Raw genomic sequence first — 13,896 nt, forward strand, 5'->3', positions numbered from 1 at the left:
CCTAGTGAGCCGCGGCGCCAGCCACATATGAGCCTTTTAAAGTAACCAGGGGCCAGTGCTGTGGCATAGCAGGTGAAGCTGCAGCCTATGATGCTAGCATCTCATATGGGCACTGGTTTGAGTCCTGGCTGTTCCGCTTCTTATCCAACTCTCTGCTGTGGCCTGAGAAAGCAGTGGAGGATGGCCCAAGTCCTTGGGCTCTTGCACCCATGTGGGAGACTGGGAGGAAGTTCCTGGCTCCTGTCTACGGATCAGCACAGCTCCGGCCATTGCAGCCATCTGGAGAATGAACCAGCAGTTGGAGGACTTCTCTCTGTCTCTGCCTCTGCCTCTCTGCACTGGTTTCTATTAGTCTCTAAATTCCCCTCACATATGAGCCTTTTAAAGTAAAAAGGGGCCAACGCTGCAGCTTAGCGGGTAAAGCCGCAGCCCATGGTGCCGGCGTCCCATATGGGCACCACTTCGAGTCCCGGCTGCTTCACTTCTGATCCAGCTCTCTGCAGTGGAGGATGGCCCAAGTCTTTTGGCCTCTGCACCCACGTGGGAGACCAGGAGTAAGCTTCTGGCTCCTGGCTTCAGATCAGCACAGCTCCGGCCGTCGTGGCCATCTGGGGAGTGAACCAGCAGATGGAGAACTTCTGTCTATCTCTGCCTCTGCCTCTCTGTGACTCTGCCTTTCATATAAATAAATACATCTTTAAAAAAGTAAAATAAAATAAAGTACCTGTGCTTGTTGACTAACCTAAGTAAAGGATTGGGATCTGAAGTAGAAAACTAGAGGATCAGGGAAAAGATGTAGCAACAGAAGAACATCAAGAATAGGTGGACTGCCCTGCTGAGCAGTTTTCACTGGCAGCCAACTGAAGACTATTTTTGCCTTTGTTTCTTCGGTTTCTGTTCTTAAGCAAAAGATTTTTTAAGCTCCAGGTTTCTTTCCCCCATGAAGTCCTGTGCCAGCATTCTGGAGAGGAGGGAAAATGAAAGACAGTTACTTTGAGATGAGGACTGCGTGGATGTATGTGTCATATCAGAATGTTGCTGTTCTTGCTCTTGCCCCAAAACCTGAGTCAACAAGATCCTCATTCCTTATATATAGTTTATGTATCTTTGTTTTAACATTTACATGTGTCATCAAGTTTTGTTTCTTGTTTTTGTTTTTTTTTGGACAGGATAGCTTTTAATTCTATCAACAGCGTTTTTAAAGGAACAGATCCTGTCGTTGATTTCTTATTTATATTTCTTTGTACCCAGTTTCTTTAAGTTATTTATATTATGTAAATAATTTGGTCTGTAGAATTAATTGACCTACTGGGGGCATCTGTATGTAGAAAGATTGGATAGTTTGGCGGGTGGAGGGAGGGGTGTGGAAGATGGGGTTAATCCTCCAGAAGCAAATTACTTGCTTGAATTGAGGCCAGCAGCTTGGGAGAGAAACAATTTGCATCCTTTTCCAATTCTCTCCTTCAGGACAGCTGCTCCATAAAACCCCACTCCCCCGCCCCTCCCTGTGTGCATCCTCCCAGGAGCCCTCCTGATGCATGGACACCCGCATGCAGGCCCTTTGTGCAGGCTGCTGGAGGATGGTACAAAAGAACACTGGGGGCTGTTAGGAGGCCCTGAGCTGCACAAGGAATAGGGAATGTGCAAGTGTATTTATACTCAAAATGTTTTTTCAGTGTGATTTTCCTGGTAATGTCAATTTCACCTGTGTTAACAGTGTCCTGGAGGCCTCTGAAATATGTAATGTGATTTTCTTGTAGGGGAAAAATGCATAAAATGTCACATTTGTATTTTTTAAGCCTTTAATCAAAGTAAAGTAAAAATGGAACATTGCTAAAAAAATGAATAACTTTGCCAAGAAACAAATATAGGTTATGGAAATGGTTATACATTGGGTTTTAGTTGAATCTGTCAATGTTTCTGTGGGTATATGTGAAAGGACATTTTAAGATATTGACAGTGTTGAAATAGCATCTTTCAAATTGAAAATTAGATCATTAAATACATTTATGAACTGTGATTTATAGAAATACATTCCTGCTTCAGTGAGCACCTTCAGTGATCAGGGTGGCTGTCAGTTTGGCCAGGCTTATAGTATCTTTGGGTAGTATGAGGGGACATCAGAAAGTTCTCGGGAAAAATTCAATTAAGTGTTTATTTTGGTACCCCCAAAATTGAAATGTATGCATAGTTTTTGCATAATACTTATCTTTCATGTACTGTGAAAAAAATTCTTTTGTACCAAAATAAACTCAAAACTTTTCATTCCATTCTTCCATGAAATTTTTTTTTTTTTTTTTTTTTTTTTTTTTTTTTTTTTTTTTTTTTTTTGTGAGAAGAGAGCAAAGCTTTCTTAGGCAGACTGTAAAAAAGCGGCCTGCAGTGGGAGGAGCTGGGGGAAAGGACCAAGCCCTCCTCCATGAGCTTCTTGAAGTACTTGTATTTCACCAGCAGCTCAATTCAACATTTTAAATCCTAACACATCATCTACTCTTCAGTCTCTATTGATAGATTGACACTTCATATTTTTCTGTTTTATAAGGAAAAGGATATATTTTAAGATACTTTTTGGCATTTGTAATCCTTCTTATACTATGTGTTTGAATGTTTTCTGTTCATTGCTTTTTTTCTTTGTTTTCATTCTGTTTCTGCCTTTCCTGTTTTTAATGGCACATTTTATATGAATCCATTTTTTCCCTTTAGTATATCAATTATACTTCTTTTTAAAAAATCTTTTAGTGGTTTCACTTTTGTTTTAAATATACATTTACAACTTACCCAAGTCCAATTAAAATGGCCCTCTAGCACTCTCTGAGTAGTACAAGTACCTTATAACAGAATACTTTCAGTTCTTCCTTTTCATCCCTTGCAACATTGCTGTCATTCATTTTACTTATCTGTAAGTTTTATTAACTGAATGCATTGTAGTTGTTCTTTTGAGTATACTGTTACCTGTTTATTTAAGAATAAGAAAAATAAAAGATTTTATTTCAGTTTCATTTGTGCCTTCTCTAATATCTTTCCTTTCTTCATGTGAAAAAGTTTCTGACCTCTGTCACTTCCCTTCTTTCAAAGAGCTGCTTTGTACCATTTCTTTCAGGGCAGTCTGTACCAGCAGGAAGTTCCCTCAATTTTTGTTTGTCTATGAATGTTGTTTCTTCTATCCTTTCTTCACTTTGAAGATAGGATTTTTATGGATACAGATTTCTAGGTGATGGTTTTACTTTTTCCTTTCAATGTTCCCCTGCACTCTCTTCTTCCCTGCAAGATTTATGAAGAGTAAATTCTTACCCTTGTTTCCTGGAGGTTTGGGCTCCCCGCCGCCCCCTACTGGCTTCTTTCAGGATTTTCTCTTTGTGTTTGATTTTCTGAAGTTTAAGTAAGATATACCTAAGGGTATATTTTTTTGTTGTTTATCCTGCATGGTGCTCTTTGATTCTCCTAGATTCATAGCTTTGTGTCTAGCCTTAATTTTGGAGAATTCTGCCATTGTCTCAAATATTCCCTTCCTCCTTCCTTTCTTTCATTTCCTTCCAGAAATCCTATTATGTGTATGTTACATGTGTTGTGATTGTCTCACAGTTCTGGGATATTCCATTCCATCTTTTTCATTCTTTTTGTTTTATTTTGTTTTTAAGATTAATTTAGGGGGCCTGCACTGTGGCTTAGCAGATAAAGTCACCACCTGCCATGCCAGCATCACATATAGGTGCCGGTTTAAGTCCCAGCTGTTAAACTTCCAATCTAGCTCCCTGCTTATGTGCTTGGGAAATCAGTAGAAGATGGCCCAAGTACTTGGGCCCCTGCACCCACATGGGATGAAACTCCTGGCTCCTGGTTTCAGATTAGCCCAGCCTGGCCATTGCATCCATTTGGGGAGTTAACCAGTGGTTGAAAGATTCTCTCTCTCTCTCTCTCTCTCTCTAACTCTGTGTTTCAAAGATATTTATTTGTTTATTTATTTGAAGGGCAGAGCGACAGACTAGTAGGAAGCTGGATGGGGAAATGGAGCAGCCAGAACTCCAACTAGTGCTCTGATATGGGTTGCCAGTGTCACCTTAACCTGCTGTACCATAACCCTGGCCCCCTTTTTTCCTTCTGGATTTTAGTTTTGGAAGCTTCTATTGACATTTCTTCACAGTGACTGATTCTTTGCTCTACCCTGTCTAGGTTGTTAATGGAACCATCAAAGCCATTCTTCATTTCTGTTCGTGTTTTTTGTTGGTTGGTTTGTTTGTAGCATTTTGCTTTGATTCTCTCTTAGAACCTCTGTTTCTCTGTTTGCATTGCCCACTTGTTTTTGCGTCATGTCCAATTTTTCTCTTAGAGCCCTTAGCATGTTAATTATAGTTGTTTTGAATTCCTGGTATAATAATTCCAACATCTCTACCAAATCTGAGTCTCTTCAAGCTGCATTTTTATTTTTTATGGTTTTGGGTTTTCTTGTTTGTCTCTCTATATGTTGTAATTTCCTGTTGAAAACCAGACACAGTGTACTGTACAAAAGGAACTGGGGCACATAGGCTTTTTCTGTGAGGGATGATGTTCACCTGGTTGAGAGTTAGATTATTCATCATAACAGTAGGTGCCTGGGGCTGAAGTTTCCTCTGGTGTCTACTTTTGTCTCCTATCATCTTTGGGTTTCCCTAGAGACTTGTTCTTAAGTAAAGTGTGATATGTATAGTTCTTCCCATTAAATTCTCCTTTAGTTATAATGGGGGCCCTGTTAATATAGTTGTGGAGTGTGGAGGAGGCAAAGTATTCTGTAGTCCTATGACTAGCTTTCAGCCTCTTAGTGAGTTTGTGTCCCCAGGGTGTTTCCTTCATAAGTACTACTCAGCTCTCCCACCCCAGTGCCACAAGTGAGACAAGCGGGTTACAGTTGGTTATTTCCTTCACCTATACAGAAGGTTAGAGTGGATGAGGATTGGGTATTTCATTTCCCCTACACTGGGTAGGCTCTAGTAAAATCCAAGTCAGTTAGACTCTGATAAAAGTAGTTGCCTTTGAAGGCAGTGTATTAATTTTCTAAGGCTGCCTTAACAAAGCATCACAGACCGGGTGTCTCTTAGTTCTGGATGCTGGAAGTATGAGATCAAGTTGTCAAACGGTTAGTTTATTCTGAGCACTGTGAGAAAGATCTGATCCATGCCTTACCCCTAGCTTCTGGTGGTTTGCTGGCATTCCTTGGCTTGTAGTTTATGTCTTTGTGTGGTATCCCTGTGTGTATGTAAGTGTCCAGATTTTCCAGATTTTTATTGGGGCATTCATTGTATTGGATTAAAGGCTCACCCTGTTCAGTGGCATTACATTCTAGCATAACTAATCACATCTGCAAACACTCTTAATTTCAAATTAGGCCCCATTCTGAGGTGCTGAGGGTTAGCAGTTCAACATACGGATCTGAGGGCCATGTACTTCAGCCCATCACAGCAGGCCTTGTTAGGAAGAACAGACTGTTCTGGGCTTCTCAGAGTATAAAATTCAGGTTGGCTGTTCTGTCCTCATAGTGGAAGCATGAGGAAGTTTTTCTCTGATTTTCACAGTGAGAACCTGGTTGGCCTCCTGGAGGTAAATTCAAGAGCATATAGGAACCCTCATAAGACTGTTTTTCCCTTGAATTTTTCATTTTCAAGCTTGTCTATGGTGGCCCTCTGGCAATTTGTCAATTCCAATTTGAAGTTTTCCTGCCATAGTATTGGCTTTGGCAGCCACAGTGTCTACTCCTGGGCTTCTGCTCCAGTAAGCTGTGGTTGTGTGTGTCTGCCTGCCTGCCTGCCTCTAATTTGGTTGGTTTGGTTTGCCCTTGCCTTCAATTGTAGATGAAACTAAGAAGAGTTGCTGAGTTTTCAGATTCTTCAGCATTTTTCTTCTTGTGAGCCCAGGAGTGATGACTTCCAAGCTATTTACTTGCATGCCAGACTAAAAACCAGAAGTCTTTGTTCTATCTATGTTGAGAATTTTAATAAGATTATCATAACAGATTTACAGCAGCCTGATCCAGCATCAGTTCCAGAACCCTTTCTGCATCTACTGTGTGGTCACAGAGCTGTCTCTCATCTCTTCCATCTCCATCTGTCACTTGGGGGAGAGAAGGGCATCAGGTTTCTCACTCAGACCCAGAGTGTGTCAGTTATGGAGTTGTGTTGAGATGCCAGCGCCTGTGTCTGTGCAGGCTTTTTTCAGCATGGTCTAGACAACCCTTGCTAATAAGGTGGCTTATAGATTTTAGTGACAAGGATAGCTTTGCATTAGGAGGAATATCGAGGATGAAAATGACTGCAGTACCCTCTTTAGTATTATTACTTATGATAATTTGAAATCACTGTAACTATACTACAAGTTTTTCATTGAAGTCTGTACAGCATCAGAATGATCCAAATATTGTTTATACTAATATGGTCATGGAGCTAAATGATTCTGTGTCCCCAAAACATTAGACTCATTTCTGTTAGCGCATGTGGTTCATTCTTACTGCCCCTGCAAGAAAAAGTCAAAACAATGTACTTTCATTTTCATGGCTGTCAGAGGAATAACAAAAATTCTATTCTATTCAGATTTGAAGGAGTGCGTTTTGGCACTTGATGAGAAAATGGAAAGTAATCAGACCCCTAAAGCTGACAGTCTTAAACATGCTATTACATCACATAGATGCGGCCTGGTCTCTGCTGTCAGAGCAGGGAGCTTGTGTGCTTTGGCTTGTGTGCCTCATGAAGTTGATAAGGGATCGCAGCTGTTGCTGGCAGCTCCTGGCAGCTCTACCCTGTGTGATATTTATTATGTTACTTTTTTTTTACTTATTTATTTATTTGAAAGAGTTATGGAAAGAGAGAGAAGGAGAGACAAAGAGAGATCTTCCATCCACTGGTTCACTCCCTAGATGGCCACACAGCCAGGGCTGGGCCAGGCCAGGGTTGGGCCAGGCTGAAACCAGGAGTCAAGAGCTTCATCCAGGTCTCCCACATGGGTTGCAGGGGCCCAAACACTTAGGCCATCTTCTGATGATTTCCCAGGCCATTAGTAGGGAGCTGAATCAGAAGTAGAGAAGCCAGGACACAAACCAGTGCCCATATGGGATGCTGGAGTCACAGGCAGTGGCTTTACCTGCTATGCTACAAAGCCAGCCCCATATGTTACAGTTTCATACAGACTTTAGGTATTGTCTTTGCTGCCCATGATCATCATATTTGAAGATTTTGCAGGCAGATTGGCATATCAGTTCTGTTTTGTTGTCTTCTGGCACAGGATTACATTGTGGCCTTTTTAACATGGAATGTGTGTGGAAACCTGAAAGTTGAGCTTAAAGGCTTTGTGAAGCAACTTGATTTCAGTGAAAACTGTAGAGAAAATAGTTGTCTTGACTCTTATGTGTTAGGAGAGATATATTGAGTTCTCAATCTAAAAGGTACTGGATGATCACCCATGTACTGCCACCTGCAAGGACTAGCTGCTGGGAATGAGCAGAGAATTCAAGCCGTCAGGATTTAGGCCAAGCTGAAGTAGCCCCAAGATGTCAAAACAAGTAGGGAAGGAGATGTGACATCCTCTTCTACAGAAATATGGAAGAATAGTCTAGATTGGCTCATTTGTGTTCCATTTTTAGAGTGTGAGGAAGGAACTATACCAGTTTTATTTTTTAATTCCACTGCCACATTTGCATTGTCAAATATTAGGAATCAGAATTTGAGTTTTAGAATCATTTTAATGTAAGTTCTTCAAAACTGATATATACTGTTATCTTTCCCCAGAAATGACCCAGTATATAAAGATTATATTTTAAAACAATTTTCACAGTCTGAGTAAAAGTGGATCTGTTTTCTAACCTGATTTTGCAGTGTGTGTGTGTGTGTGTGTGTGTGGTTTTAAAATTGATGAAAAAAATATGTGTGTACCTTGAGAAATTCTCCCTTGTACATACATTTAAACATATATCCTTATAACCAGTACTGTTATTAAAATAGAGATTCCCAGCCGGCGCCGCGGCTCACTAGGCTAATCCTCTGCCTTGCGGCACTGGCACACCAGGTTCTAGTCCCAGTCGGGGCGCTGGATTCTGTCCCGGTTGCCCCTCTTCCAGGCCAGCTCTCTGCTGTGGCCAGGGAGTGCAGTGGAGGATGGCCCAAGTGCTTGGGCCCTGCGCCCCATGGGAGACCAGGATAAGCACCTGGCTCCTGCCATCGGATCAGCGCGGTGCGCCGGCCGCAGCGTGCCTACTGCGGCAGCCATTGGAGGGTGAACCAACGGCAAAAAGGAAGACCTTTCTCTCTGTCTCTCTCTCACTATCCACTCTGCCTGTCAAAAATTTAAAAAATAAAATAAAATAGAGATTCCCAAATGAGTAGATAAAGTTTAGATCTGAAATGCATAATCTTTTTTTTTTTTTTTTGACAGGCAGAGTGGACAGTGAGAGAGAGAGACAGAGAGAAAGGTCTTCCTTTCTGAAATGCATATTCTTGACAGCTATTAAAGTTAAGTGAGACTGTGGCGAAGCAGGTAGCTAATAGAAAACTAACCAAAATAGCTCTGGGAAATGGGTCTAACAAATTGTATTTATGTGCAAGACTGATAAGCAGTCGGAAATGGATGTAAATTCATTAATGCTGCAGCTTATTTATTAAAGTTTTCATTATGTTGATGTTGCCTGATAAATTTCCCATCAGACACATTATTTTCCTCACAAATGAATGCATCAAAATGTGTTCATTTGGGTGATTTGCTGGGTTTGATGCATATTCACATCTTCAGTCCTTGTAAATGGTTTTGTCAATAAATGTTCTGGAAAGAATTAAGTACGACAATTCATCGACAGATGCTTATGTCTGATCTTAATTTGCCATGTAGCCTTGCATTTGTAACATATATTAACAGAAGTCTGACTTAGATAAAATACTAACAACAGCTATAATTGGTGTAGGCCCCTGGAGGGTACACTGGCTCCCCTGAATGTGGATCCCCATTCCGGTTTTGTTTTTGTTTTTGTTTTAATATTTATTTATTTATTTAAAAGCCAGAGTTACAGAGAGGCAGAGGCAGAGAGAGAGAGAGAGAGGTCTTCCATTCAGTGGTTTATTCCCCAAATGGCCTCAACGGCCAGAGCTGAGCTGATCCGGAGCCAGGAGCCAGGAGCTTCTTCCAGGTTTCCCACATGAGTACAGGGGCCCAAGGCCTTGGACCATCTTCTGCTGCATTCTCAGGCCATAGCAGAGAGCTGGATCAGAAGTGGAGCAGCCAAGACTCAAACCAGTGCCCATATGGGATGCCAACGCTGCAGGCAGCAGCTTTACCCACTACGCCACAGCACCATCCCCTCCCCCATTCTGTTAAGGTACAGCCTCATCCTTTTGATATGAGATAGGAATAACCAAACTGCTTCAGTCACCAAAATGTGTGTGTGTGGAGGGAGATTTTCCCACACACTAAGGAAGCAATTCTCCAATGTGCAGTAACTGCGTGTCTTACAATTTAACTCAATTCTAACACAATCTACACATTCCACGGGTAAAGGACTCACACCCACAAGACCATCCCTCTCATTGTGATCTGTGTGCTGCTGACTGCCTATACATTGGGGTTCCCAGGACTTCCTCATTGTGTCTGATTATTTTGCTAGAGTGGCTCACAGGAACTCAGGGACACCTCTTACATATCCTGTTTGATTATGAAGGACGTTGCAAAGGATATAGATGAACAGCTGGATAGAAGAGATGCAGAGGGCAAAGTATGGCCAAAGGGTCACAAAGCTTCCTTGCCCTGGTGGGGTACAGCAGCCTCCACGGTTAACAATCTGGAAGCCCGCTAAACCTTTTCGTTTGGGGATTTTATGGAGGCTTTGTTAGGTAAGCATGAGTGATTACATCATGGTCAGCTCAGCCTTCAGCCCTTCTGGAAGTGTGTGCCAGGAACCAGGGCAGAGACCAAGTGCAGTATGGATCACAGTCCCACAAGGAATTAGAGTTTCCCTGGATCTGTCCTGTGCATTTAATAATTTCTCCATGTGGAACTTTCTGACAGGATTTATTGCTGGCTTTCTCTGACTTTATAGCTTTAGTCCCTGTAATTTTCAATCCTATATACTGCTCCCCGATTCTTGAAGGCAGTCCAGTGTGCTGTTTCCAGAGAGTTCAGTTGTGTTCAGTGTACATATACTGAGCAACTGTGCCGATGCTGGGAGGGCAGTGATGCATACCACATGGACTTTGCTCTCATGGAGTTGATTGTGGAGCTGGGGACACAGACCCTGAACAGGCAATTTTCAAGGTATGTAGTAAGAACTATGATGGTGGCATACAGAGGGAGTAGTCGGTCACTTAACACAGTTCTGTATTAAAGGCAGTTGTGAGATACTTCCCTCCACCAAAAAAGTGGAAAACTTGATTTTTCAAAAATTCACAGGCAATTTGAGGAGCTAGTGCCTTAATCCACCTGCAAGTACTAAAAGCCCAAACAGCAGAACTTACTTGGTTTGTCCCTGGAACTCCAGTCAGTGCCACATATCACAAAGCTTTAAAGCAAGGGAATGTTTCCAATGTCTAAATATAGTCCATCCTTCTGTAACTCAGGCTTCTTACAAGTAAAAACAGGACTGCTACTTAAACATGGTTTATAGCCAAATTATAAAATCCAGATCTTCTCTCTGGAGTCTGGAGATTCACACGCTGTGACCATTGGTGCCATGGTTACAGGTGTGGTTGAAGACTGCTGCCCTCAGGTCCCGAGGCAGCCAGAGTCCTCCCTGCAGTGGAACGTGTTAATATCACCACGTTTTATGTGCCATGACATGAGAAGAGCTGGAAACTGCTACTGTAGGCCACCTGCCTTCACTTCTCTTCAGAAGGCCATTTTCCCAAACAATCACGTGTGTAACTTATTAAACTGATTCCAATTCTTCATATAAGAAACTTTAGTTGAAGAATTCTGAAGAGAAGATTCTCAAAAGAAAATAACTTCTTGTGAAGCCAAAGAGAAGATGATTCTGGGGTCTCCAATGAGCATGAGTTGATTTCCTAAAAAGTTCCTTTTGGCCACAGTAGTTGAGTGATCAGCTTGATGAAACTAAGCCTCTACTTCTAGAGCTTTTGATAGGCATTATGAATAGTGGACTTTGTGAGTAGTTGGCAAATAAGGCAAATAACCCGTAAAAATTGCATATCCAACTATTTTTTTGTTTGTTTTAACGTCATCTAAAAAAAAATTAGTTCTTACAAGGCACTGTATGACTTCAGAAATCCATTAGTGAGAAGATACATGGTGTCTGCCCCCAATAGAGTTTGTTGCCTGTTAGAGAAAACAGGTGATTAAAGAAGTGATTAGAACATAGTAGAGATGGTTGTTGAGACTAGAAGGTGGTTTCTTGTTTATAAAATTACTCATGGATCAAATTATGTAGACTGAATTGGGTCTTGTTTCTTTTACAGAAAAGGGTAACTTTTGGTATAATTTAGAGGGTCTCAACTGACTATCACTTCTTTATTTTATGTAAATTGAGAAATATTTCTGTTTACCTATTCTATAATGTACAGTTCACCTGAATAACATCAAGATTTTCAGTTTGCAGTTTCACTTGATCAGAAGGTAGTCTTGTTTTTAACATAATGTACTTTTTACTTGTAGCCTTTAATTCTAGGTATGAGCAAATAAGGCTACAATTTAGTACTCTCTTGCCTTTTCTGTTTTCAGGGAAGGTATTCATGTAAATCAAGAATTGCTGCAAATATCTCCCAGTATTACAGAGCAGTTCATTGAACTGTTGTGTCAATTCAGCCCAAACCAAGTTATAGAGACCCTGCAAGTCCTTGAGTGCTACCGCCTAGAGGAAACTATTCAGGTAAGACTAGTAATGTAGCAAAGATAAGGATAAACTTTCCCTACACATTCTCTATTTGACAGATGAATGCCCAGATTCTCACATATAAAGTTACTTCTATAAATTTATAACTAGTTTGTGATGGTGCCTGAGACACAGCCCAGTCTGACTTGAGAGTTCTTGCTCTTAATTTCTAGGATAAAGTGCTTCCCTATTTATGTTATTAAAGTCAGAAACAACACATGTCCACAGCTGTTATTAACCAAGCTTGCTGGAAATTCTAGCCAACACATAAAGCCTGGAGAAAAGAATACAGTAAAAATGCTAAAAGGGGAAGACCAGGCTCTTATTTGCAGACACTGATGATTAGTCCTGTTGTACTCTGAAGCGTAACAGGCTAAATAGCAATATGGCAGCTTTAGCACCCTCATTACTGTTTTTCTCTGGTTTCCAAATGAAAATTATGTATGTGTGGGTATACGTGTGTGTGCATGACACACACTCGAGTAGGTACTGTAATTTCTAAAAGGCTAGTATATTCCATGTTTAAAATTTAATTTTAAGCTACCATTGTATTTCTTTTCCTCTTCTGTCAACCCAGTTGAAACAGAAAGCTGTGTTTTCTGCAGTCCACCTCCTGAAGTGCCCACATACCTCAAAAAATGTTTAATTATGTAATATTTCAAACATATAAAAATGTGCAGAACACCAAATACATTTGTGCCCACCAACACAATTTCGTAGTTGTTAACACTTGGCCAAACAGACTTCAGATCTTCGCCATCCCTTTCCTTTCCCCTGATGTCATCCCAGCCTAAAGCTGAAGTTTATCCATCCAGTCCATGTTTCAGATTTTTCCTGTGCCTATATATGTATATACGCATAAAATATGTGATATACAGTTTTATGTTTTTAACAATCCTGTGCTACAGTAGAGATCCATGTACAAATCTTTGGCTGACCGTATGAGGTTTCTGTAAGATACCTGGAAATGGAATTGGCTTGATAATAGAGAGCAGCATGCTTCTGCTGGTATTGCCAAGTTGATTACCTAAGTGTTTCTATTCTTATCAGAAGTGTTTGATATTTGCTACTTTTCCACATCCTTCCTGATTCCTATTATTTCTTGGACTCCATTTTTGCCATCGTGATGGCTGTCATTGATTACTTGTGGCACAGATAACTTTCTATATATATGTAATGCCTTTGGATTTTCTTTTCTCTGAATATTCTATTCATTTCATTTGCCCATTTTTTTTTTTTTCATTGAGTTTTTGCCCTTTGCTTGTTAAGTTGTTCTGATTTCAAATCCTTTCTGGTCTTATGTGCTAGAAATGCCTTCTACTAATCTATTGTGACATATCTTTTCATTTCATTTTTAGTAGCTTTTTAAATTTATCAGTCTTTTCCTTTAAAGTTTTAAGTTTCTGTATCTTATTTCCTTTCCTATTTTGATGGCCCATTGGATAGTCTCTTATATAAATTCTGTGGTTTAGCTTCTTACATTTAGGCTTTTAGTCCACCTGGAATTTGTTTTTATAGGCTGATCATGAGAGATTTATATCTTTTCCCCCATGTGATGGCTAATGGTCCACGTGGCACTTTATTATCCTTTCCTCACCGATTTTTATGTCATGTGGTCATTTCCCACGCTCCCAAATACACATGCTTTTGTTATTTGTGTTTCCCTGTACTGAGCCTACACATTTTAATTAATATAGCTTCATAATAAGCTTATTATTTGAAGAAGGAGCTCTTTGATTTAAAAGTGCAATGAATTTACAGTTTAACTCTGGAAGAATTAAAAGTGTCTACAGTATTGATTCTTCACATTCAGGAACATAGTTGCCTTTAGAAAATGACTTTTTTGCTCTATGTGAGGTTTTATAACTTTTTTTATAAGGTTCTTGCACATATTTTTATAAATTTGTTCCCAGATACTCTGCAGTTATTATTAACATTGTTCAAGGAATTTCTTTTTTTTTTTTTTAAGATTTATTTATTTATTTGAAAGTCATAGTTAGAGAGAGAGAGGTCTTCCATCTGATGATTCACCCAGATGGCCGCAACGGCCAGAGCTGCGCTGATCCGAA

General features: G+C 40.4%; 1 protein-coding gene across 2 annotated transcripts in view; it reads left to right on the forward strand.

The window, feature by feature from the left end:
* VPS8 (VPS8 subunit of CORVET complex) overlaps nucleotides 1-13,896 on the forward strand; it is a 258,685-nt gene that overhangs the window by 164,327 nt on the left and 80,462 nt on the right. For both annotated transcript variants that reach the window (XM_062210810.1, XM_062210812.1), the window contains exon 36: nucleotides 11,677-11,824. In XM_062210810.1, the coding sequence (XP_062066794.1) occupies nucleotides 11,677-11,824 (148 nt within the window). The remainder of the gene's footprint in view (nucleotides 1-11,676; nucleotides 11,825-13,896) is intronic.

This window comes from Lepus europaeus, chromosome 2 (genome assembly GCF_033115175.1).
Source record: "Lepus europaeus isolate LE1 chromosome 2, mLepTim1.pri, whole genome shotgun sequence".
Taxonomy (NCBI): domain Eukaryota; kingdom Metazoa; phylum Chordata; class Mammalia; order Lagomorpha; family Leporidae; genus Lepus; species Lepus europaeus.